Here is a 21891-nt window from a genome sequence, read left to right on the forward strand (position 1 = left end):
GGCAAAGGACACACTGACAAAGGAGATCAATCAGAACTGGCTTTGACAAGCACTGTGGCAACTGGACAATTAAAACAGACTTTCAAGCGGGGGGGAAGAAGAACGAACTGGGGAGGAGGGTAGAGAAAATAGTGCAACAATGAATGAATGAAACCCCAAAATTTCTGTAAATATTCATTAAAATTAATAAAATTTAATAATAAAGAATTTTTTTAAAAAGGGGGGGGGGAAGAGTATTCCCAGATCTATCCTGAAGTACACTACTGTCAGAGATAGGGTTTTATTATTTCACTATAAGGAACACCACTTAATACAACTATTATTCAAATGCATGCATTGGGCACTAATGCCAAAAAGGAAGAAATTAAAGTTTGGGGATTTTTTATGGCTGCAGCCATATTTACACTTCCTTGTTTGTGCTAATGCTGGGCAGGCTCTCACTTGTCCCTTGCAAGTACCTTGGAGGGTGAGGGGCTCAGGAGGGCTGGACCTGGCTTCCTGGGCAAAGGCATTGTGCCTTTTGGCTACGTATTTTTGGCTTCATTCTCCACAGAATGATACATGGTAAGGTACATTTGGTGTAAGTTGATTTCCTCATATTTACAGAACAGAATAAAGTGTGTCTCTGAGAAGTCAGGTCTGCCTTTAGTAGAAGGGAAAAGGGAAGATGGAGACTGACACTAAAAAAGAGATGTGTGGAGTCCTGTGCTGGTTTTGGCCTGGACTGTGGGACCATAAAGCAGCTCTCATTGTCATCATTTCAGACTGGGGATGACTGTTGGGTTTGGAAGGTCTTCATTCTACATCTTCCCTCTTAGCATCTGAGATCTCCCGAGCCTAACCAGGAACTCTTGGCACTAAAAGGTTTATTCCAGCCATTGTCCTTTCACCAATGTTATATGTTCTGGGACGATAGGAATAGAGCTGAGGTTGCTCAGTACTATAGCTCCCTCCTCTTCCTCTTCCCTCTCTATGGGAAGGTCTGGAAAATGCAGTGTCAAGGCTTGCAGGTCAGCAACTACATCTTCTCCATCCCCCACAGGTGCCAACTCCACTTGCTCCTGTTCACAATCTTAGCTCTGGGCTGAGTAGCCAGCTGGGCCTGTCATTGCTTCCTCCATGCCCTTCACTGTTCCAATCCCTATTGCCTTCTGTGGAGCCCAAGTTAGGCATGAGTTCCTCAGTCTGACTGGGGAAGATACACTCTGAGTGATGGTGTCTATCCCTAAAATTACTGCTGCCATCTGGGCTAGAGGCTGATCAGAGCATGCAGTGGTATCCAAACCTTCACTGCCAGTCAAGAAATTCATTATTTTTGTCAACATCTACAGTATAGAAGTGATAAAATATGCAATTAAGTTGTAATTGATATTGTTAGGTCCTGTGGAGTCGTGTACAACTCATTGTGAACTCAAACAAGTCTATGAACAACAGGCCTGAATTCGGTCCTATCCTGTGCCAATCCTCACCACTTCTCACATCTCTGCACCCACAGTCTAGTCACAGTGTCAATCCATTTGGTTGAGGGTCTTCCTCTCTTTTGCTGGCCCTCTATTTCTCCAAGCATAATGTCATCTCTAAGAAGATGCCTTTCCTATCAACATGCCCAAAGTATGTGACATGAAGTTCTGTCATCTTTGTCTCTAAGGAGCACTCTGATTGTACTTTTTCTAATACATATCTGTTTGCTTTTCTGACAGTCCATGGAATATTTAGTACTCTTCTCCAATACCAGAGCTCAAAGGCATCAATTTTTTTAAAATTTTTTTTTCCTGGCATTCTTAGTCAATGTTCAGCTCTTAGCTGCATAGCAAGTCATTAGAAAGACCATGACATGAATCAGGCACACCTTAGTCTTCAAACTGACATCACTGCTTCTCATTAATTTGGAAAGATCCTTGTCTCCAGGTTTCCCTAGTGCAATACAGCTCCTGATCTCCTGACTACCGGTACCAAGGATGTTGATTATGGAGCCAAAGAAGAAGTCATTAACAATTTCAATCTCTTCTCCATCTATCTTATATAACAGTCCAGTGGTGAGTTGTTGTGTTCTTGATGCTGAGATGTAATCCATATAGAAGGCTGTACTTCTTGATCCTCTGCTTCAGGCTTTTCTCCCTTTCAGCAAATAAGGCTCTGTCATCTTCTTAATGCAGGTTGTCTGATCCTGATGCCACATTCTTCCTTACAAATTCATGATTTTTGAATGATTCAGTTGGCATACAGATTCAATTAGGTACAGAGATAATAAAATGTCTTTAATTTTAAAATTAAATTTTGCTTTAATTTTAAATCTTCATTTCTTAATTTTAAACCATGTAGCTCTGTTCACACAATAATCTCTTGGTCTAGGTATAGGTTTTTCATGATCATAAGTAAGTGTTCTGAGATTTTCATTCCTTTCAATATTAACCATAATCTGTTATGATCCACAGAGTCAATGGCTTTACAAAGTCATAGAAATAGATCTTTTTCTGGTATTCTCTGCTTTCAATGAGGATTCATCTAGCATCAGCAATGATATCTCTGGTGCCACAAACTCTTCTATATCCAGCTTCAACTTCTGGCAGTTCTCTGTTTATATTCTGTTCTAGTTGTTGTGAATGATTTTCAGCAACATTCTGCTTGCACTGGATATTAATGATATTGTTTTATAATTTCTACATTCTGTTAGATCACCTACCTTGGGAATGGAAATAAAAATGGATTTCTTTCAGGCAGATGGCAAGGCCAGCTATGCTCTAAATTCCCTAGTATAGGCTGGTGGGCACATTCAGAGTTGTATCTATTAGTTGAAACATGTCAACTGGTATCACATCGATTCCTGGAGTTTACTTTTACCAAGGCCTTCATTGCAGCTTGAACATCTTCCTTAATTATCATCGCTTCTTGATCATGTACTACTTCCTGAAACAATTCCGTGTCAGCCAGTTCTTTTTTTTAGTGTGTTCCCTCCATTTTCTTTTCATGCTAACTGGATCAGTCAACATTTTGCCCACAGCATCTCCCATATTCTCCAAATCTAATGGCATGGGCTTCTGAACATGAAGCGTCTGTGGAAAGTTTTGAAATGGTTAATTTCAAAGAGGAGGGCTTTGGTTTTGAGATCAATGAGAGACATAAAGAAGAATTATTTTCATAGCTCCATAAAAATTACTTATGACTACTGCATCTGCTAAAAATTCAATATTGGGGTCTTTAAATTCTCCAAACAGGTTTCTTCAAGCCATGGTGAAAACCCACACTAGCCTTTCACCTGTTACGTGAGAGGACCAATGGAACTCTTTCTGGCAGCCCTATATCCAAACCTGGCCCAGGAAGTATGACATTTCTCACTATTTTGAAAAAGACAAAGTTGGTTATTTTCAGTCAACGTAAGCTATACATGACTTCTTCAGCCAGTACAAAAACACAGCACAGCAGTGTAACTATTTCTATAAGGTGTTCTACACTTTCCATTCTCACAAAGGCATAAAAGAAACACAAAAAGGCTGCATTTTATCCTGCTTCTCCATAGACTGCTTTTGAACGCAGTACTGAGACTTAAGAGACGTAATGTTTTGGTGGCCTAATCCATAGGAATGGTGAAGAGCTGTTAGAAATACAACACTCATCTGTCAGTGTGTTTTTTGGGGGGAATGATTTGCATATTGCTCATTACTTTACTGCTTAGGTGCGTATAAGCTTGCTTATTTATTATTTGCTCATATTAATGCATGGTAGCATTCTGCAAGACAGTGAGTCACTGGAAATACTTTTTTCCACAACATAAATAACAAGTATACATAAGAACCTCACCAGATAGAATACAAAGGAATTAAATGAACAACATCTGTGTAAAGAGGTGGTAAAGAAGTTCACTATCATCAGTTAGAGTAAGACTCAGGTGTGTAGTAGAAAAGGTCATCAGCTGCTCATATACAACTTCAAGTTGAAACGAGGCAGGGGGAACAAAATGAAAAGAAGTCCAAAAGAGGAAAAGCATGATCTTAAATGTGTTCTGCCTGAATATAGATTTGATGCACTGAACACTAACAACCGAAGCCCAGAAGTGGTATGGGATAACATCAAGGATATCACATATGAGGAAAGTAAAAAGGTTATTAAAAAGGTAGGCAAGAAATAGGAGGAAAAGGATGTCAAGGAATATCAGAAAATACTTGAAACTTGTTCTTAAATGTAAGAGATGATGAAGAAAAAGCTGAACAATCAATATTTCAGAGTATTCAAGAAGATAAAGAATCATAATGACATACGCAAAGATCTAGCGTTAGAAGATCACAAAGCATGGATTGCTTGATAGTCTCACGTGGAAAGAACTAAACAAATCCACACCTAGAAGCTTGAATGATTCTATGGGCAAGATTTTGAATGCTACAGGAAATATTAAGAGAAGGTGAAAGGAATACACAGAATCACTGTACCAAAAAGAGTTGGTTGATAGTCAATCATTTCAGGAGATAGCATATGATTAAGAATTGATGTACTGAAAGAAGTCCAAGCTGCACTGAAGGTACTGGTGAAATCCTCGTGTACAGAAACCGACAATACCAACTGAGATGTTCCAACAAGTGGCTATATCAGAAGCACACATGTCTAAGCCAAGATTTCTGGAAGACAGCAGACTGGCTAAATGACTAAAAGAGATCTAATTATACATCCGTCCTAAATAAAAATGATCCAATGAGATATAGAAATGATTGGTCAATATAATGAATATCATTGTTGTTGCTGAGTATCATCGAGTCAGAACCGACCCATAGCTGACCCTCCAGTTGGTTTTCAGAGACAGTTAATCACATGGGAGCAGCTGGCAGATTCGAGCCACATGCATTTGGGATTACAGTGCAGGTTCTTACAAGAACCTGAAAGAAGCAAAAAGGTGCACTGCAATCCCAAAGGCCCATGGTTCAAGGCCACCAGCTGCTCTGTGGGAGAAGGGTGGCCTCTGCCTCTAAAAATGTACAGGGGGGTCAGCTATGGGTTGGTTCTGACTCTACAGTACACTACAACAACAACACTAATATCACAAGTTAATATTTTATTGAAGTCAGTTAAAAATGGTTGCGGCGAGCTCTGGTGGCCTAGTGGAAAGAAGCTGTATTGCAATCCCAGAGGTGCATGGTTTGAATCCACCAGATGCTCTGCTGCAGAAGGAGGGACTATCTCCTCCTGTACCAGTCAGATTTGATTTGATGGTACACACAGAAAAGATAATAAAATTTAAAAAAATTTTAAAAAAATGGTTGCAGCAGTACATTTAGACAGGTAACTACCATAAATTCAAGCCATGTTTACAAGATTCCATGGAATAAGAGATTATCATTGCTGATATCAGATAGGTCTTGGCTGAAAGTAGAGAAAAGCAAAAAGATGTTTTGTATGCATTATTGATTATGCAAAGGCATTTGACTGGGAGGAGCAGAACAAATTATGGATAACATTGCAAAAAGCATGAACTACAGAACACTAATTGCACGTATAAGAACTGTGTATTATAGCCTTAAGCATGGAATATACATGCACATAAAGAAAATAAAACCTCACAAGTGGATCCGTAAGTGTTTCCTTTTACTTGGACTCTCAATGAATGCCCATGGAAGTATTAGTCAAGAACTCGAACGAAGGTGTGCAGTTGCTTTTTTCTTGCTCACAGTGCTTGGCTGTTCAGATGCCTGGAGTCAACCAACTTCTCTTTTTAAAAAATCAAGCACACCAGGCAATTAGATACAAGAATGGCTTCCTTTGGATGGAGAGGAGGATTGGTGAGAAGGTCTCCATCACTGCCCAGCAGTTTGAAGCTAAAGCTGCTGATGAGAAGGATGCAGTTGAAAATGATGAAGGGAACTGGGCTCATGCCATTAAATAGAAGAAAGAAATTCTCTTTGAAGTTTGTGCTGAGAAGAGCAAGCAGCTTAAGGATGAAGGAGCCAGTCAGGCTGAAAAGAAAAGGTATCAGGAAGCACTACAGAAGTGGGATGAAGCACTTAGTTAACACTTGTATGAGATGAAATCACAGGTTCCTAGGTCTCTTCATGAAATGTTCCCAGCAGTGCTTACAGCACAAATGGCTGTCTAGGGAAATCCACATTCATGGGAATCGTGGCAGACTTTGGGCCATGCTCAACTTGGATTAGGAGAGATAGTCTTGGCAATTCGGAGTTTCCAAGTAGCCAAGTTTGTCTTGGAGGGGGTCAGAATGCTTCTTAGAAGCAAAGACAGGGAGACTTTAACTCACATACTTCAGGCATGTTCTTAGGAGGAGGGACCAGTTCTGGAGAAGGACATCATGCTTAGTAAAGCAGGGGGATGTTCCTCAATGAGATTGACTAAAATGTCTACAACAATGAGCTCATATACAACAATGAATGTGAGGATAGGACCTAACTATGTAGTTTCTTTCACTTGTTCATGGGTTACTATGTGAGCTGGAAATTACTTAATAGTTCTTAACATAACACTCATATTTACAGTTACAGTCTCTGTGATCTAGGCTTTAAATATTAATGTTGACTACTTTATGATCTAAATATCTGTACGAGAATAACTGCTGCACTTTAATCATAAAGAGGTCAAAGTAGCTGGGGTTTTTTTTTAAAACCAATGGAAATTTAATCATTGTAGCTAACAGGAAATTAGCTCTGTGCGTGTTACGTGTTTGGTCACGTGCGATTTTTTAAAATGTCTTTAATTAATGATTGTTGTTGTTGTTACGTGTCGTCGAGTCACTTGCGACTCATAGCAACCCTATGTACAAGAGCCCTACTCCCTGCTCTATCCTATGCCAACCTTACTGTCTTCGACACACCAACTCCCACTACCCCAACACTGACTCGATCAATCTCATTGAGGGTCTTCCTCTCCTGAACTGTCCCTCCACTCTCCCAACCTCTCTAAGGACTGGTCCCTCCTTGCAACATGTCCAAAGTATGTCAGATGAAGCTTCAGAATCCTTGCCTCCCAGGAGCAGCCCACCTTCATCCTCTCCATAACAAACCTGTTTGTTCTCCTAGCAGCCCATGGTTTATTCAACACTCTTCTGAAGCACCACAGCTCAAAGGCATCAATTCTCTATCATCCCTAGTCACTGTCCAACTCTCTGATGCATAGCATGCAATTGCAAAGACTATAGCCTGGATCAGGCACACCTTAGTCTCCAGTCTGATGTTGTTGCTCTTCAGTACTCTGGAGAGGTCCCTGACAGCTGACTAAATATAAATTAAAACACTTAAGCCTTACTTCTTTTGTCAAGATTTGTATATATATGACAGGATTTCTAAACTGTATTTCTTTACCTTTTTCCAAAAATATATGGCTATCACTTCCATCACTCTCTAATAGTTGTTCTTCCAAAATCATGCTGTCAAGTGAAATGGTATCCAGCGAGATTTGTGAGGGACTTCTTCTCATGTTCTTGTAGGAAACCGAGAGTGGAGTCACACTGGGTGGACAACGTTCCTTGGGCTTTCCACTGTTAAGAAACAAAACTGTTAGAAAACTACTACATGTAAAAAATTCTATTTTAAGAAACCATAACTGCCACTCAAGCAGATATATGCAAACCCATGTTTATTGTGGCTTTGTTCACAACAGCAAAGAGCTGGAAAGAACTCAAGTGCCCATCAACAAACAAATGGATAGAGAAACTCTGGTATATTCACACAGTGGAGTACTATGCAGCATTGAAAAACAAGGAACTAATGAAATATTATGCAAAATGGATGACTCTGGAGGATAATATGCTGAGTGAAATATCTCAGTCACAAAAGGACAAATACTGCATAGGGCCACTACTGTAAAATGGGACTGACATCAGGGTTGAGGGAAAACAAAAAAGGAGGGAATGATATATATTGCATTGAAACAGATGAGGGAGACAACTGTTTAAAAGGGCTATGTGAATGGGCATTCTTGCTATTACAGAAGTCCAGAGTGAAGGCTGCATAGTGGAGTGAACTTCAGGGGAGGGACTGCATAACAAGGAAAGAGTTTTTCATTTTCTTTTCGAGGAGAAGAGTGAATTGAGGGAGGAAGGGAGAAGCAGGGAGAAAAGTGCAACAATGAATGACTGGAAACCCTAAGTCTCTGTAAACTTACATTAATATTAATAAATTTTCAAAAAATTATGTTTTAAAAATTCTAAGGAAATGAAAATATGCATATACCATCTCTAAGTTTTATATACATGCATATTTTATTTTATAGATATACATATTTTATTGTAAATATAAGGTTAAAATAAATTTTAACATTATATTTAAAAATGGGCTCATGAAACAAAGACAAAAAGACAAATAACCCAATTAAAAAGGATTTGAATAGACATTTCTCCAAAGAAAATATACAAACAATGAATGAATAAATGGTCAAGATCGTTTATTAGATAAATGCAAATCAAAGCCACAATGACATACCATGTTATATCCAACTGTTGGTACTGTTATATGCCACTGAGTTGACGCCAACTCAAGGTTGACACTCCAGTGGGATTTCAGAGCCAGAAAATAACTCATCTTTCTCTCATGGAGCAGCAGATGGGTTTGAACCTCATGTCCTTGGGATGGCAACACTGTTCCTTATCTCTAGACTACTAGAACTCAGTTATATCAAATAGGATGGCTACTGTCCGAAAAAAGATAGCCAACTAACAAGTGTTGGCAAGACTGCAGAAGGTAAATCTCTGATGCTTTCATGGTAGGTATGTAAAGCCCCAATATACACACTGGAAGACAGAGGGGCAATTCCTCAAAAAGCTAAACAGAGAAGTACCAAAATGCCAGAAATTCCACACCAAGGTTTATATTCAAAACTATCAACTTAATTAATATAATTACTGAGCTCAAGTGGCCTCGTTCTTTGAATCCACCAACTAACTGCTCATTGGGAGAAAAATAAGCAATCTCTTTGTGTGATTTACTGCCTCTGAAAACCCACTGGAGTGACAGGTTGGTTCCAAATTGGTTGGTTCCATGTAACAATTATATGATTACTGTATTATTAATAGTCTAAGGTAAGGATTCTAGAAACTTACATACTCATAATCACTGCAATATTAATCATAAAAGCTGAAAGACAGAAACAAGCCAAGTTGTTGTGATGTGCTGTCAAGTCGCTTGTGCCTCATAGTGACCCAATGTACAACAGCCCTAAACTCTGCTCTATCCTGTGCCAATCACAGTGTCTCTGACACACCCATCCTGATTACCCCAGTCACTGAATCAATCCACCTCATAGAGGGCCTTCCCCTCCTGCGCTGTCCCTCCACCCTCCCAAGCATGATGTCCCTCTCCAAGGACCAGCCCCTCCTTACAACATGTCCAAAGTATGTTATGCGAAGCCTCAGAATCCTTGCCTCCAGGGAGCCACCTGGTTTAACCGTTTCCAGGATGAATAGATAAAAAATAATAAAAAATATGGTATATTCACATAATGGAACATTCTCCATTTTTTATGGGAAAAAAGAAATTCTGCTATATGCTATGTCATGGATGACCCTTAAAAACATGGTGAATGAAATAATCTAGATCCAAAGGAGCAAGTATTATTGCATGATCATAACCTTATGGCAAATGGCTTGGATCTTCCACCTGCTTTGCTGGGGGAAAGACAGGCAATTTCCCGCTGTGTGATTTAAAACCTCTGAAAGCTCCCTGGAGGGTCATCTAAGATTCGGTTCCAACTGCAAAGAACACTAGAGGCTTGGTTCTGATTTGATAAAACACAACTATTACTACTTATAGAGAATATCTAGAAAAGACAAAGCATATAGACCAAAGTATTAGTGGTTGAGAGATATACAGGGAAAGGAGGAAAAAGAAATTATTGCTAAATGGGTACTGAGTTTCTGTTTAGGGTAAAATAAAACTTTTGGAAACAAAAAGTACTGAATTATATACTTAAAAAGTTAAAATGGGAAAACTTTTTTTAATCTTACCACAACAAAAGTAATGTAAAAAAACTACAAAGTGTTTCATATCTTAAAAATTGCAATCTTCCACAAGCTAACTCTGACAATGCTATCGTGTGCCATGAAGTCTTTCTATTCAAAACCACCCACATGTATATAATATGCACAGTAGAACCAAACCAAACCAAATCCCCAAATTTCACAAGATGTTGTTACCTTAACGATGACTGTGATCTAAGTGTTCTGACGGTGGAAACCTCTTCTTTATGGATTTCTACGTTCTCAAGGAGTGAAGCAGTTTCTAGAACAAAATCCTCCGCTTTGACTAATAAATCTATGGCTTCATTTTCTTTACCAGTATTTGAAGTGACATTTTGGCTTCCACCATTATTAACTGAAAGAATACGTGAATCTTCTCTGCAGCATAAGACACTTTGTGAATCTGTAGAAGATGAATCCTTTTTATCACTTCCTTCTGATCCAACTTCTCCTGAGCTCATTTTGTAGATGGTGCTACCACTTTCATCTTCACTTATTTTCTCTAAGTTTTTATCGGACAAAAAATCTAGAAAAGAAATTTCTTTCTGCAGATTTGTATCACTAGCTGATTTGAAAAGCAAAGGATCCTTCAAAGGAACCCGGCTGAGGTCAACACTCATAGATCTGTTGTCTGCCATGTGACTAAGAGTTACACTTCTAATTTGATTTATACCATTATGAACTTGTTTTCTTTTTGCAGACAAAATCTCTCCATTTTCTGTGGGCAAAAAATCAGGAACGACTGGGCTCATACTTTCAGAAACAGGGGACTTAAGAGCATTTGCTTGATTCACTGGATGTAGCAAAAGGGCCACTTCTGCACTTTTAAGTAAAATCCCAACACAGATTGATGTCTCACTGGCAGGACTGCCAGTCACTGCCTCTACATCCTTCTTCACATTCTCTGAAAGCAGAATAAGAGATTCATGGAGGAAAAGCAAGAGCAGGTACTGGTAGTGGTTGATCTGCATACTGACATGTTTATGCACATGAACCAGAACATGAACATCTGCGTCTGATGACGAAGAGGAAAATCTGAGAAATGAGTCTGATGAGGAGAGTTTCTGACCACCATTTCCCAAAGGCTCAGATTCTGTACTGTAATATTCCTTCAAGAGCTTTTTACGTTTCAGCCGACAAGCCAGATCACTGGATTCACTCTGGGATGTATTTAGAGATGCCTGACAAGTCTGGAGCTCTTTTTGTGACTCTGCATACCGTGTCGGTTGACAAATCCAGATGGAAAGAGGGAAAGAATCCACAAAACTTACTGGCCGCCCTTTTCCACTTTTTGTCCCTTCATAGTCTACCCAAAACTGTGAAAAGTATACAGCCCAAACATCTGCGGCAGCAGAAGTTCTTAGAGTATACTTGTTCAACTTGGGAATAATATTCCCTTTGTAAACATCGTGCATTTTGGTATCTTGCTCATGAGCGTGTCTCTGGAAGATTGGATGGAGAACATTAAAACTGCCACAAGATTTGGGGAAGCTGGTGTATGTTTTACTAAAAAAATCACACTCCTTGAAATCTTGAAACAAAGCTTCCAGATCTGAATGGCGACAGTTTGGGCAGTGCCTCGTGTTGGTGGCAATCATTTCCGAACTCTGAACAGAAATTGCATGTGGTTGATCTGGATGACCCTCAGATTTCATTTCAGAAGGGATGACAAACTAGAAGGAAAAAAAAAAACACCACACACTCAACTATAATCTAGTCCATTTTACACATCCAAACATATTAAAAACAAACAAGAACCTAACTTATCTCACAAGTTCTTTCCTTGGCATTTCCTCTCAAAATACTTATTAGACATGAAAAACACTTTACCCTCAAATCTTTTTAGTGAACTGAAAAAAGGGTACCTAAAAGACTATTGAAGTGAGCTCTGGTGGCCTATAGTGGTAGTAAGAAGCTATGCTGCAATCCCGAAGGAACATGGTTAAAATCTGTTAGCTTCTCCATGGGAGAAGGATGAGCAATATCTTGTGTGATTTGCTGCCACTGAAAATCTGCTGGAGGGTCAGCTGTGGGTCAGTTCTGACTCGACGGCACACAAAAACAACAAAGAACATCAAATGTATATCACATATATATTTCTTTTTATGCATAAGAAATGACAAAATAAAATGGAATTACTGTGTTGTGTTTTGTTTTGTGTGCCACTGAGTCAGAATCTACTCAAAGGTGACTCTCCAGCAGGTTTTCAGAGGCAGTAAATCTCATGGGAGGAGACTACTCATCTTTGTCCTGTTGAGCAGCTGGTGGATCTGAACTGCATACTCTTAAGACTGCAACATAGCTTCTTACCATCAGGCTACGCTACAAGAGCTCCCTCTAATTATATAATCGTATTTATTATTCCTATTCTCTGAGTTAACTCTAATTCTGTGGAGTTCATTTTATGAAATAAAAAGTAACTTTCTATCATTCTAGGATACAAATAACTGCATGAATGTGAAACCAAATAAAACCAAACTGTGATTAATTCCTCTTCTTTAAAGAAAAATTTCACTATCTCTGGAAGGTAGAAAAAAAATGATTTAAATGTTGCTTTAATTATTCAACTCCAAATGGATAAGCAGTGGGGGGGAGAACCAGACCAACAAATGGAAGTTAGATAGAGAGGAGGAAAAACAGAAGAACCATAAAAAAAGAATTCAAAAGGAAAATAATGCTGCTTCAAAAGCTTCTGTACTGAGAATAAAAATGAAAAATAAAACTTCAAGATAAAAAGATCATAACGAAATTGGGTTTTTTTAAACTTAACACTCATATTTAATCCTTGAAATGTTAATGGAATTATCAAATTATGTTCCAATAAAACAGTTTTGTTGTCACAGCAATTTGTTTACATGGTACCTTTAGCATTAGGCCATCAACTCGCACATCAACATGCTCATCAGACTTTGAATTGTCATTCAACTTGTACACAGTCATAAACTGGTTAAGGCTCTGTTTTAAATCCAACAGAAACTGATTTAACCATAGAATGCTTCTCTCATCAACAGTAAACTGTAACGCATTCAGCTGGCCATAGAGGTTAGGAGATGGAGCTGTGAAAAGAGGAAAAACAATTCATGAAAGGATAGTTACGTAGTTCTAAATTATCCCTGGTTTGCAAAACAATGAAAGAATCTTTTCTTTTACTTTTCCATAATTTTTGACTCATGTACTTATAACTTGTTAGTCAAATTTGTGTCTTCTAGGTTGCAACACCCCCATGATACATCTTCAAGGATATGAACATGTACGGCCAAGCACAATCAATAAGAGTGCATCTAAATTCCAAAATCAATCTCCATAATAGTCTATGTGTTTCCTACTGCCAAAGGGGCCCTTTAGAGTAGTGAGAGAAGATCTTCACCCTGAAACCCACAGCGTCCCTTTTCAGCAGGAAGTAGCTAAGAGAATACACCATCCCCTTTTCCTTATGACTCAGGGTGAAGTCTCTCTCAGGGAGGAGTGATAGGGAATGGCAAAGGACACACTGACAAAGAAGACTAATCAGAACTGGCTTTGACAAGCACTGTGGCATTTGGACAAGAACAAACTGGGAGGAGGGTAGAGAGAATAGTGCAACAATGAATGAATGGAAACCCAAAATCTCTGTAAATGTTTATGAAAATTAATAAAATATAATTATAGAAAGAAAAAAAAAGAAAGATGAGCAGTTTCCTTCAGTGCCATGTATAGGCTCTGAAAACCAGATGGAGGGTCAGTCATGAGTCACCTCGGACTTGATGGTAACATCAAGGTTAAGTGTCAGTTAATAAAATGAGAAAACTAAGTCTAATAATGAATGACCAATTACTAAGTAAACTGGTATGCTGGGCAGATCTTAAGAGGAGTAACTATGCTTGTTCACTCTGCGTTTTAATGCATATGTACCTTTATTCTACTATTAAAGTCATCGTAGGGTATTTTAGTAAAGATCTTTTCTTAAAAAAAATCAGACATACTTAGCTCTACATAAAACTAAAAATATTCCTATCTTAAACTTTGAGAATATATTAATTTAAGGAAAGCAAATTAAAAGTATGTGATACAGGAAGAGAAAAGGCACTGTAGCAATTTCCTGAAATTGATTCCCTCCCCTTCACTCAAATTCATTCATTAAATAATCTTTATCCTTTAGCCTTGCACTATTTATTTTTATAAATAAACTCAGGGTACGTAACCATAATATACATAATGTAGTGGTTCCCAGGAGAGTAAGAAGGAGAGGAGAGTACTCCTTCACTGCTTATGGAGTACTGAAGTTTGGTTTATGGTGATGGAAAAAATCTTACTGACTAAAGGGAGGGTCCCTCTCCAAACAACATGCCTGAAGTATATGAGAAGAAGTTATAATTTTGCCTCCAAAGAGCACTCTGGCTGCATTTTCTCCAAGACATATCTGTTTGTTCTTCCGGTAATATATGGAATATTAAGTACTCTTCACCAACACCGTAAGAAAAGGTCATCAAATTTTCTTCTGTCATCCTTATTCACTCACTGTCCAGCTCTCAGATGCATAAACAGTGATCAAAAAACTTTGGCTTAAATCAGGCACACCTTAGTTATCAAACTGACATCACTGCTCCTCAAGAATTTGGAGAGGTCCCTGACTGAAGACTTTCCCACTGCAATACTCTCCTGACTTCTTGTACCAAGTATACTGATTGTAGGTCCAAGTAAGATGATGTTATTGGCTGTTTCAATCTTTTCTACTTCTATCATGATATTGCCTATTGGACCAACAGGGAGAATTATTGTTTTCTTGACTTTAAGATACAATCCATATTGAAGGCTGTATTCTTTGATCTTCTGGAGCTAGTTAAATTAACGATATTTAAAATGAGCTTGTACAATCCTGCAATCTACGCATACTACCAAAGTTAAAGAACAGGATGTAAATCAAGGGTAAAAAAAAAATCTACAAATTAAAAACATGACTTAGACGCTATCTAAATTGTAGGCTTATGAGGGACAATTTCCTAGTTTATTTTATAATGAATATATGTATTTATAATTATTAAAAAGTTATTCACATATTTGAGTATCATTGTCGTTGTTGATTGCTGTCAAGTCAAACACGACTCATAGCGACCCTCTGAAGAAAAGGTGTGAAGCCTTTCTATAACTATTATCCTTTATCAAAGTTCATAAGAGATTCCGGAGGCATGTTGCTTAAGACATGGACAGAGATCACCAAACACAAAGACTAGTAGAATAAATCTAAATGCTGGTAAACCGATAAGCAGATCAATGAATAGTAATTTATTTACATACTTCATAGCCAATAAGTGAAATGAACTCTTGAATACATGCTATGGATGGAAGACCTTATGCTGAGTAGAATAAGTAAGTCACAAAGATATAAATGTAAATATGTATAAATATATAAATGATCTCATTTATACAAAGAGACAAGAACAGACAATTTATATAAAGACTCAAATTTATTGGCGGTTACCCCAGCAGTGATAAAAGGAAAAAAGTTACTGCTTATGCAGTACTGAGTTTCAGTTGATAGTGATGGAAAAAAACTCCCACATTGGTTAAGGGTAAAGTTGACTAGTCAATTATTTTAAGTGCTGTCAATACTTTGTTCTGGAATAATCTGAACTGACAAAAGTTAAGTGACATATTTAGAATAATGACCCCCCCCCCAAAAAAAAAAAAGTGAAGGGGTTTAGTTCTACTGTCTGGAAGTTTAAGGCTATGGGTCTATGAACTATCACTGTTAACTAGTTTAATAACATGTGTGGTGATTCTGCTCTGCCTCCTACTTCCTAAAGCAGTACCTTCGTCTTAAAAACTTGTAAGAGATTACTCACAGAGGTGAAAGAAAGGAACTGGAGAAAAGGGGCACAAGCAGAAGCAGCTATTGAAATAGCAAAGATCTAACAGCAGAAATGAGTGGGTTGCACTTCAGGAACACTGTAAAGGTTTAGGAGGTTGGAGAAGCACAGGGCACCAGGTAAGGCCCTTCATGAGAAGGCCTTTTAGAAGTCAGGATAAGGAGTTGATAAGATCCTGACTTTTTTTTCTTTCCCAAATTCTTCTGGGTAGAACGAATGTTAAGAGCAGAAGCAGAGAAAGCAGAAGCAGTCACTGAAGAAGTCTAAGCAAAAGATTACACTGGACTGAAGTATGGTGACTGCGGGGGACAAGAAATGCTTACATTTTTAATGTATTTTGAAGGTAGAATTTCTCATGGATTGGAGCCATCTTACTAAGGATGATGATAAAATTAACATTTTACACCCTGCACAGTGGAAATGATGTTCCTGGTAAAAATAAATACCTCCATAAATATTTTTAGATCTTAAACAAAATGTAAATCTGGGAAGAGGAAAATTTTACAGGATAAAAATAAAGTGAAAGCAGGAAACCTATAAAGTAAATAAGCTCTGAGGCCAAGTATCAACCTGAAGTTAACCTGTAAGCCTTGATGGCCTTGAGAACCAGTTTGAAAGGCAAGAAAGCAAACAAAGCCTTATTCAAGGTGAACTTTCCTCATCAAAAATTGAGACTAAAAATGTCTATATCCTAAGCATAAAAGTGAATGCATAAGAAACCTGATTCACAGAGATTAATTAATTAAAAATTGCCTAATTGATAAAAATAAAATGTCTTCTGAGAATTCATAATCAAAAGCAATCAATCAAAGTGTAACTCATACTATTTGTGTGATCTGACTTGAACTATTTAGAAGATAATAAAAATGAGAGGTTCAGAACATAAAGAGAAAACAAAATTCTTAGTTTGTGCAGCTGTCGCTCCCCAAAGCCAGTGTCCTCAAGCTCCAGCCAATGAAGTGGGGGTAGGTGAAGAGGTCTTTATATCACAATGCGAAGCAGACAGCCCACAAATCAACAGGTGGGAAAGCACGTAGGAAGCAGTTGGCAACAAAAACTGCTAGCAAGAGCATGCTCGCTACTGGACAGATGAAGAAACCACATCATTACAGGTACAGTAGTGGGCACTCTGTGAAATCAATTAGACATCATCAGAAGTCCACTGAACTTGTGATTCGAAAACTTGTCTTAACAGGGCAGCAAGTAATAAATGTTGGAGAGGATGTGGTGAGTAAAGAACTCTTATACATTGTTGGTGGGATTGTAAAATGGTAAAACCATTCTGGAAGGCAGTTTGGCGCTTTCTCAAAAAGCTGAACATAGAAATTCCGTATGACCCAGCTATTCCACGACTTGGAATATACCTGAGAAAATGAGAACTGAGGCACAAATGGAGACTTGGACACCAGTGTTCACAATAGCTTTACTCCTCATCGCAAGAACATGGAAACAGCCCAGATGTCCAACCAAATACAAATGGATTGAAAAGTATGGTACATTTACACAATGGAATATTACACAGCACACAGGATGAATGATTTTGTAAATTTTTATTTTGTAAATTATTACTTGACTTGGGAGGGACTGGATAGCATTATGCTGAGTGAACTAACTCAGTCCCATAAGGACAAATATTGTATAAAAGCATTATTGTAGACTGAGTATAAGGATCCATGGAGTGGGGGGGGGAGTGGAAGCAGAGGAATGAGGACGTTCAGGGGGAGGGAGGATAAATCATGGGGCTGTACAATTTGATAGGTGGGGATGTGAGGGAAATCAGAAGAATCTGTTCTGGAAAACAATGTATTCACATTTTGTAAATAAACTAATATAATAATAGTTTTTAAAAAGAAACTTGTCTTCTAGTGTCTGACAGGAGAAATTGCTCAGGACTTCAAAACAGATCTGTGCTCTCAGAGCACAGCTAACTGGTGCTTTGTAGAAGGCAAGTGAGGCTGAGCTCGTTGACATTTTTGAAAGCACAACCTGTGTGTCATCCATGCCAAACGTGTAGCAATTAGGCAAAAAGACACCCCACTAGCACACCACACGCATGGAGAACGTGCTTAGGAATCCACTATGATAGATAACATTTCAGTCTCTCAGATGTCAAAAAAACACATGAAGAAATGGTCAAAAACCCTACCTCTAAGAGAGACACAAATCAAAACTACTATAAGATATCTCACCCCAGTAACAATAGCAAAATTTAACAGAACAGCAAACAAATGCTGGCGAGGTTGTGGAGAAACTGGAACCCTTATTTATTGTTGGTGGGAGTATAAAATGGTGTAACCACTATGGAGGGCTGTATGGCGCTTTCTCAAAAAGTTGGAAATTGAAATATCATTTGACCCAGCAATTCCACTACTGGGAATATACCCTAAAGAAACCATAATTGCTACACAAACACATACATGCACACCTATGTTTATTTCAGCTTTGTTCATAATAGCAAAGAGTTGGAATCAACCCAAGTGCCCATCAATAAATGAATGGATAGAGAAGCTCTGGTATATTCACACAATGGAATAATATGTGGCATTGAAAAATAAGGAACTCATAAAATATTATACAAAATGGGTGACCCTGGAGGATATTATGCTTAGTGAAGCATCTCAGTCACAAAAGGACAACTACTACATAAAAGAGGACTGACACAGTGTTGGGAGGAGACTGAGAAAGAGGGGGTAAATGATGTAAACTGCACTCAAACAGATGAGGGAGAGAACTATTTAAAAGGGATATATGATTAGATATTGTTGTTATGACAGGAGTCCAGAAAAAGATAGCATAGTGGAGTGAAGTTGGGGGGAAAGTTTGAATAACAATGAAAGAATTTTTCCTTTTATTTTTCAAAGAGAAATCACTGATAATTTCAATGTTTTCTCCAACTATCATAATCTTAATTATTGGTTCAGTAGTGAGGACTTTTATTTTCTTGCTATTGAAACATAATCCATATTGAAGGATGCAGTCCTTGATCCTCTGCAACAAGTGCTTCAGAAGGACTAAGTGTAAAGAATTCCAAAAGGAACTGAGACAATGGCATGAACTTTTAGTGTTTAAAGATACAAATGTATAACTATTTTAATTTTAGGAAGTCAAGAAAAATGTGAATAAAAATTCACATTCAGTATTTTTAATACCAGTGCCCAAATCTGTCAAAAGTATACATTTGGGCATTTGTAAAGCATCTTAAAAATTTTTTATAGCTAACTAACAATTTCACTTCTTTGGTTTTTTTTTTTAATTATACTCGTTTATTCACAAAATTTGAATACATTGTTTTCCAGAACAGATTCTTCCAATTTCCCCTACCCCTGCACCCATCAAATTATACAACTCCATGATTACTCCTCTTCTTCCCCCCTCCTCCCTTTGGGTCCCCATACTCATTCAACAATAATGGTTTCATACAATATTTGTCTTTGTGGGACTAAGTTAGTTCATTCAGCATAATGCTCTCCAGTCCTTCCCAAGTTAGGTCATAATTTACAAAATCATTGCTCGATTATTTATTTTTAAAGGAAATATAAATTGAGGTTTTTATACTAAAGGGAAAAAAACCTCAGCATCACAAATTAACTTTATTCTTTCATTTAACAAATGCGACTAAACACAAAAATTAGCTAAATCCCAGAGATAAAAGGAATCATGAAAATAGACATATTGTTTTCATCAAGATGTCATAATCAAGTGAAGGAAAAGGATATAAAACAAGTAACAAAAATTTGTAAAAACGCCACTGGAGTTAAGCACTACATACCTAAGACAACGCGTGATAACGCTTACATTTTTTATACTTATAAAAACATAAATTTAGAAAGAAAATAAAAATATTTTAGTAAAGTATGCAAAAAATTAACAAAATAAGAAATTCACTTACTTGGAAAGTCCTTTCCATCTGGATAGTAATATTCTGTGAATTCTATATAGATAGCAGGCATTTCTTGTGGAAGATACAGGGATTTTTTATTGCAGCAAATCATACTTTTAGGGGAAGAACGACACTGGTCTGCTGTTGAGACCTGAAAGAAGAAAAAAAAAGAAAACTACATTTATTGAAGCTACACTGGCTAAAATCCTTTTCTAAATAATTTATTTCACGGGAACAACAACTGAAAATCTTATAAAACTATAATAATGGCTATTTTCCAACATAAACTTTATTACATGGTTTACTTCACCACAAATTGATTAAGAAAATGCTATCATTTCTCTCCATCCTTAAATATAATTCTGAACAATAATCTTTGCAAATATGTTATTTTGAGTCAAAATTACAAGAGTAAAAATAATTTTACTTAAATTTTCCTATGTCTGTAAACACTCAAAAAATATTTTAATAATGATATGCAATCATGTAAACAGAGAAGTACAACTTCTATATTGTAAGCATATAATGCTAAATATGTACAACCATTTTTCAGATGAAGAACAGGCTCAGTCAGGTTAAGTTGGTGAATATGCATAAGTCCTCTAAGATCGTATGCTTTTTCAATATATTGTTGTTAGGTGCTGTCGAGTCGAGTATAACTCATAGAGACCCTATGAACAACAGATCTAAACCCTGTCCTATCCTGTGCCATCTTAATATTTCCTGACACACTGGAGACTACTGTGGCAGTCATTGTGTTAATCCACCTGGTCTAGGGTCTTTCTCCTTCACCAACCCTCTACTCTTCCAAGCATCATATCCCTCTCCAAGGAAGAACCCCCTCCTAGCAATATGTCCAAAGTATGTGAGGCAAAGCTTCATCTTCTTTGCCTCCAAAGAACACTCTAGCTGCACCCAATCTACTTTGTATTTGTTTGTTCTTGTGGCAGTCCACAGAGTGCTTAGTGCTTCTCCAACACCACAGCTCAAAGGCAATTCTTCTTCTGTCAATTCTTATTCTTAAGCAGCTCTCAGATGCACGGCAAGTTACTGAAAAGACCATGGCCTGAATCAGAAGCACCTTCGTCCTCAAACTGACATCATGACTCCTCAAAAATTTGGAGAGGTCCCTAACTGCAGACTTTCCCAATGAAACACGTCTCCTGACCTCCTGACTGGTGTTACCAAGAGTGTTAACTATGTATGAATCCAAGTAAGATGAAGTTATTGGCAGTTTCAATCTCTTATTGATCATGATGATGCTCATCTGGTAAGTGGGAAGAATGTTTTCTTGACACTGAGATGCAATCCATATTGAAGGCTATATTCCTTGATCCTCTGCAGCAAGTGCTTTAAGTCCTTCTCACTTTTAGCAAGCAAGGCTGTGTCATCTGCATAATGCAGGTTATTAATGAATCTCACTCTGATCCTGATGTCACATTCCTCTTAATGGACTCCAACTTCTCGAATATTTTGCTCAGTTTAAGTTATACAAGTGTTCAGGTCTTTGGTTCATAGGACCGCTATGAGTCATGTACAATTCAACAGCACTTTACAACAACAACAATATACAGACTGAATAGGGATGGAAAGAGAATAGAACCCTGACACACTCTTCTTAATTTTAAATTCCAATATAGTCTTTATAATTTCTCTATTATTATAAAATATAATTTATCTGTATACAATTCTTTTTTGCACCTAAGTTTTTTAAAAATGACTACTTATGTTAAGATTTGTGTTACCCTGCTGTGGTAGTTAAGACAGCATGGTACTGTTACAATGACAGACACACAGATCAATGGAATAGAATTGAGAATGCAGAGATAAGCCCATCTAAGTATGGTCAACTGATTTTTGTCAAGGAGATGAAATCAGTTACGAGGGGAAATGACAGCCTTTTTAACAAATGGTGTTGGCAAAACTGGAAATCTGCAAAAGACTCAAGCAAGATCTACACCTCACTCCATATACAAAAACCAACTCAAGGTGGATCATGGACCTAGTACTAAAACCAAGGACTATAAACTTCATTAAAGAAAAGCTTAGAAGAACTCTTGTAGTCCTAATCCGCAGCATAAACACTCCTCCAAGTATCCTGGAAAATCTACAACCAGGAGAAGATAAAATAGATGAACTGGACCTTCTAAGAATCAAATCCCTATGCACATCCAAAAACTTCTCCAACAGGGTAAAAAGGGAAGCCACAGACTGGGAAA

The 21891-nt window shown here is 37.7% G+C and overlaps 1 protein-coding gene and 1 pseudogene across 1 annotated transcript in view; both read right to left on the reverse strand.

Annotated features, from left to right (window-relative positions):
- Nucleotides 1–21891, reverse strand: part of UHRF1BP1L (UHRF1 binding protein 1-like) — a 126735-nt gene that overhangs the window by 18344 nt on the left and 86500 nt on the right. The window contains 4 exon segments of the mRNA XM_006888516.1: nucleotides 7296–7471; nucleotides 10124–11619; nucleotides 12809–13002; nucleotides 19682–19823. Coding sequence (XP_006888578.1) covers nucleotides 7296–7471; nucleotides 10124–11619; nucleotides 12809–13002; nucleotides 19682–19823 — 2008 coding nt within the window.
- LOC102863246 lies at nucleotides 761–1244 on the reverse strand (annotated as a pseudogene).

Source organism: Elephantulus edwardii, unplaced genomic scaffold (genome assembly GCF_000299155.1).
Source record: "Elephantulus edwardii isolate Elephantulus edwardi_28Jun2011 unplaced genomic scaffold, EleEdw1.0 scaffold00068, whole genome shotgun sequence".
Taxonomy (NCBI): domain Eukaryota; kingdom Metazoa; phylum Chordata; class Mammalia; order Macroscelidea; family Macroscelididae; genus Elephantulus; species Elephantulus edwardii.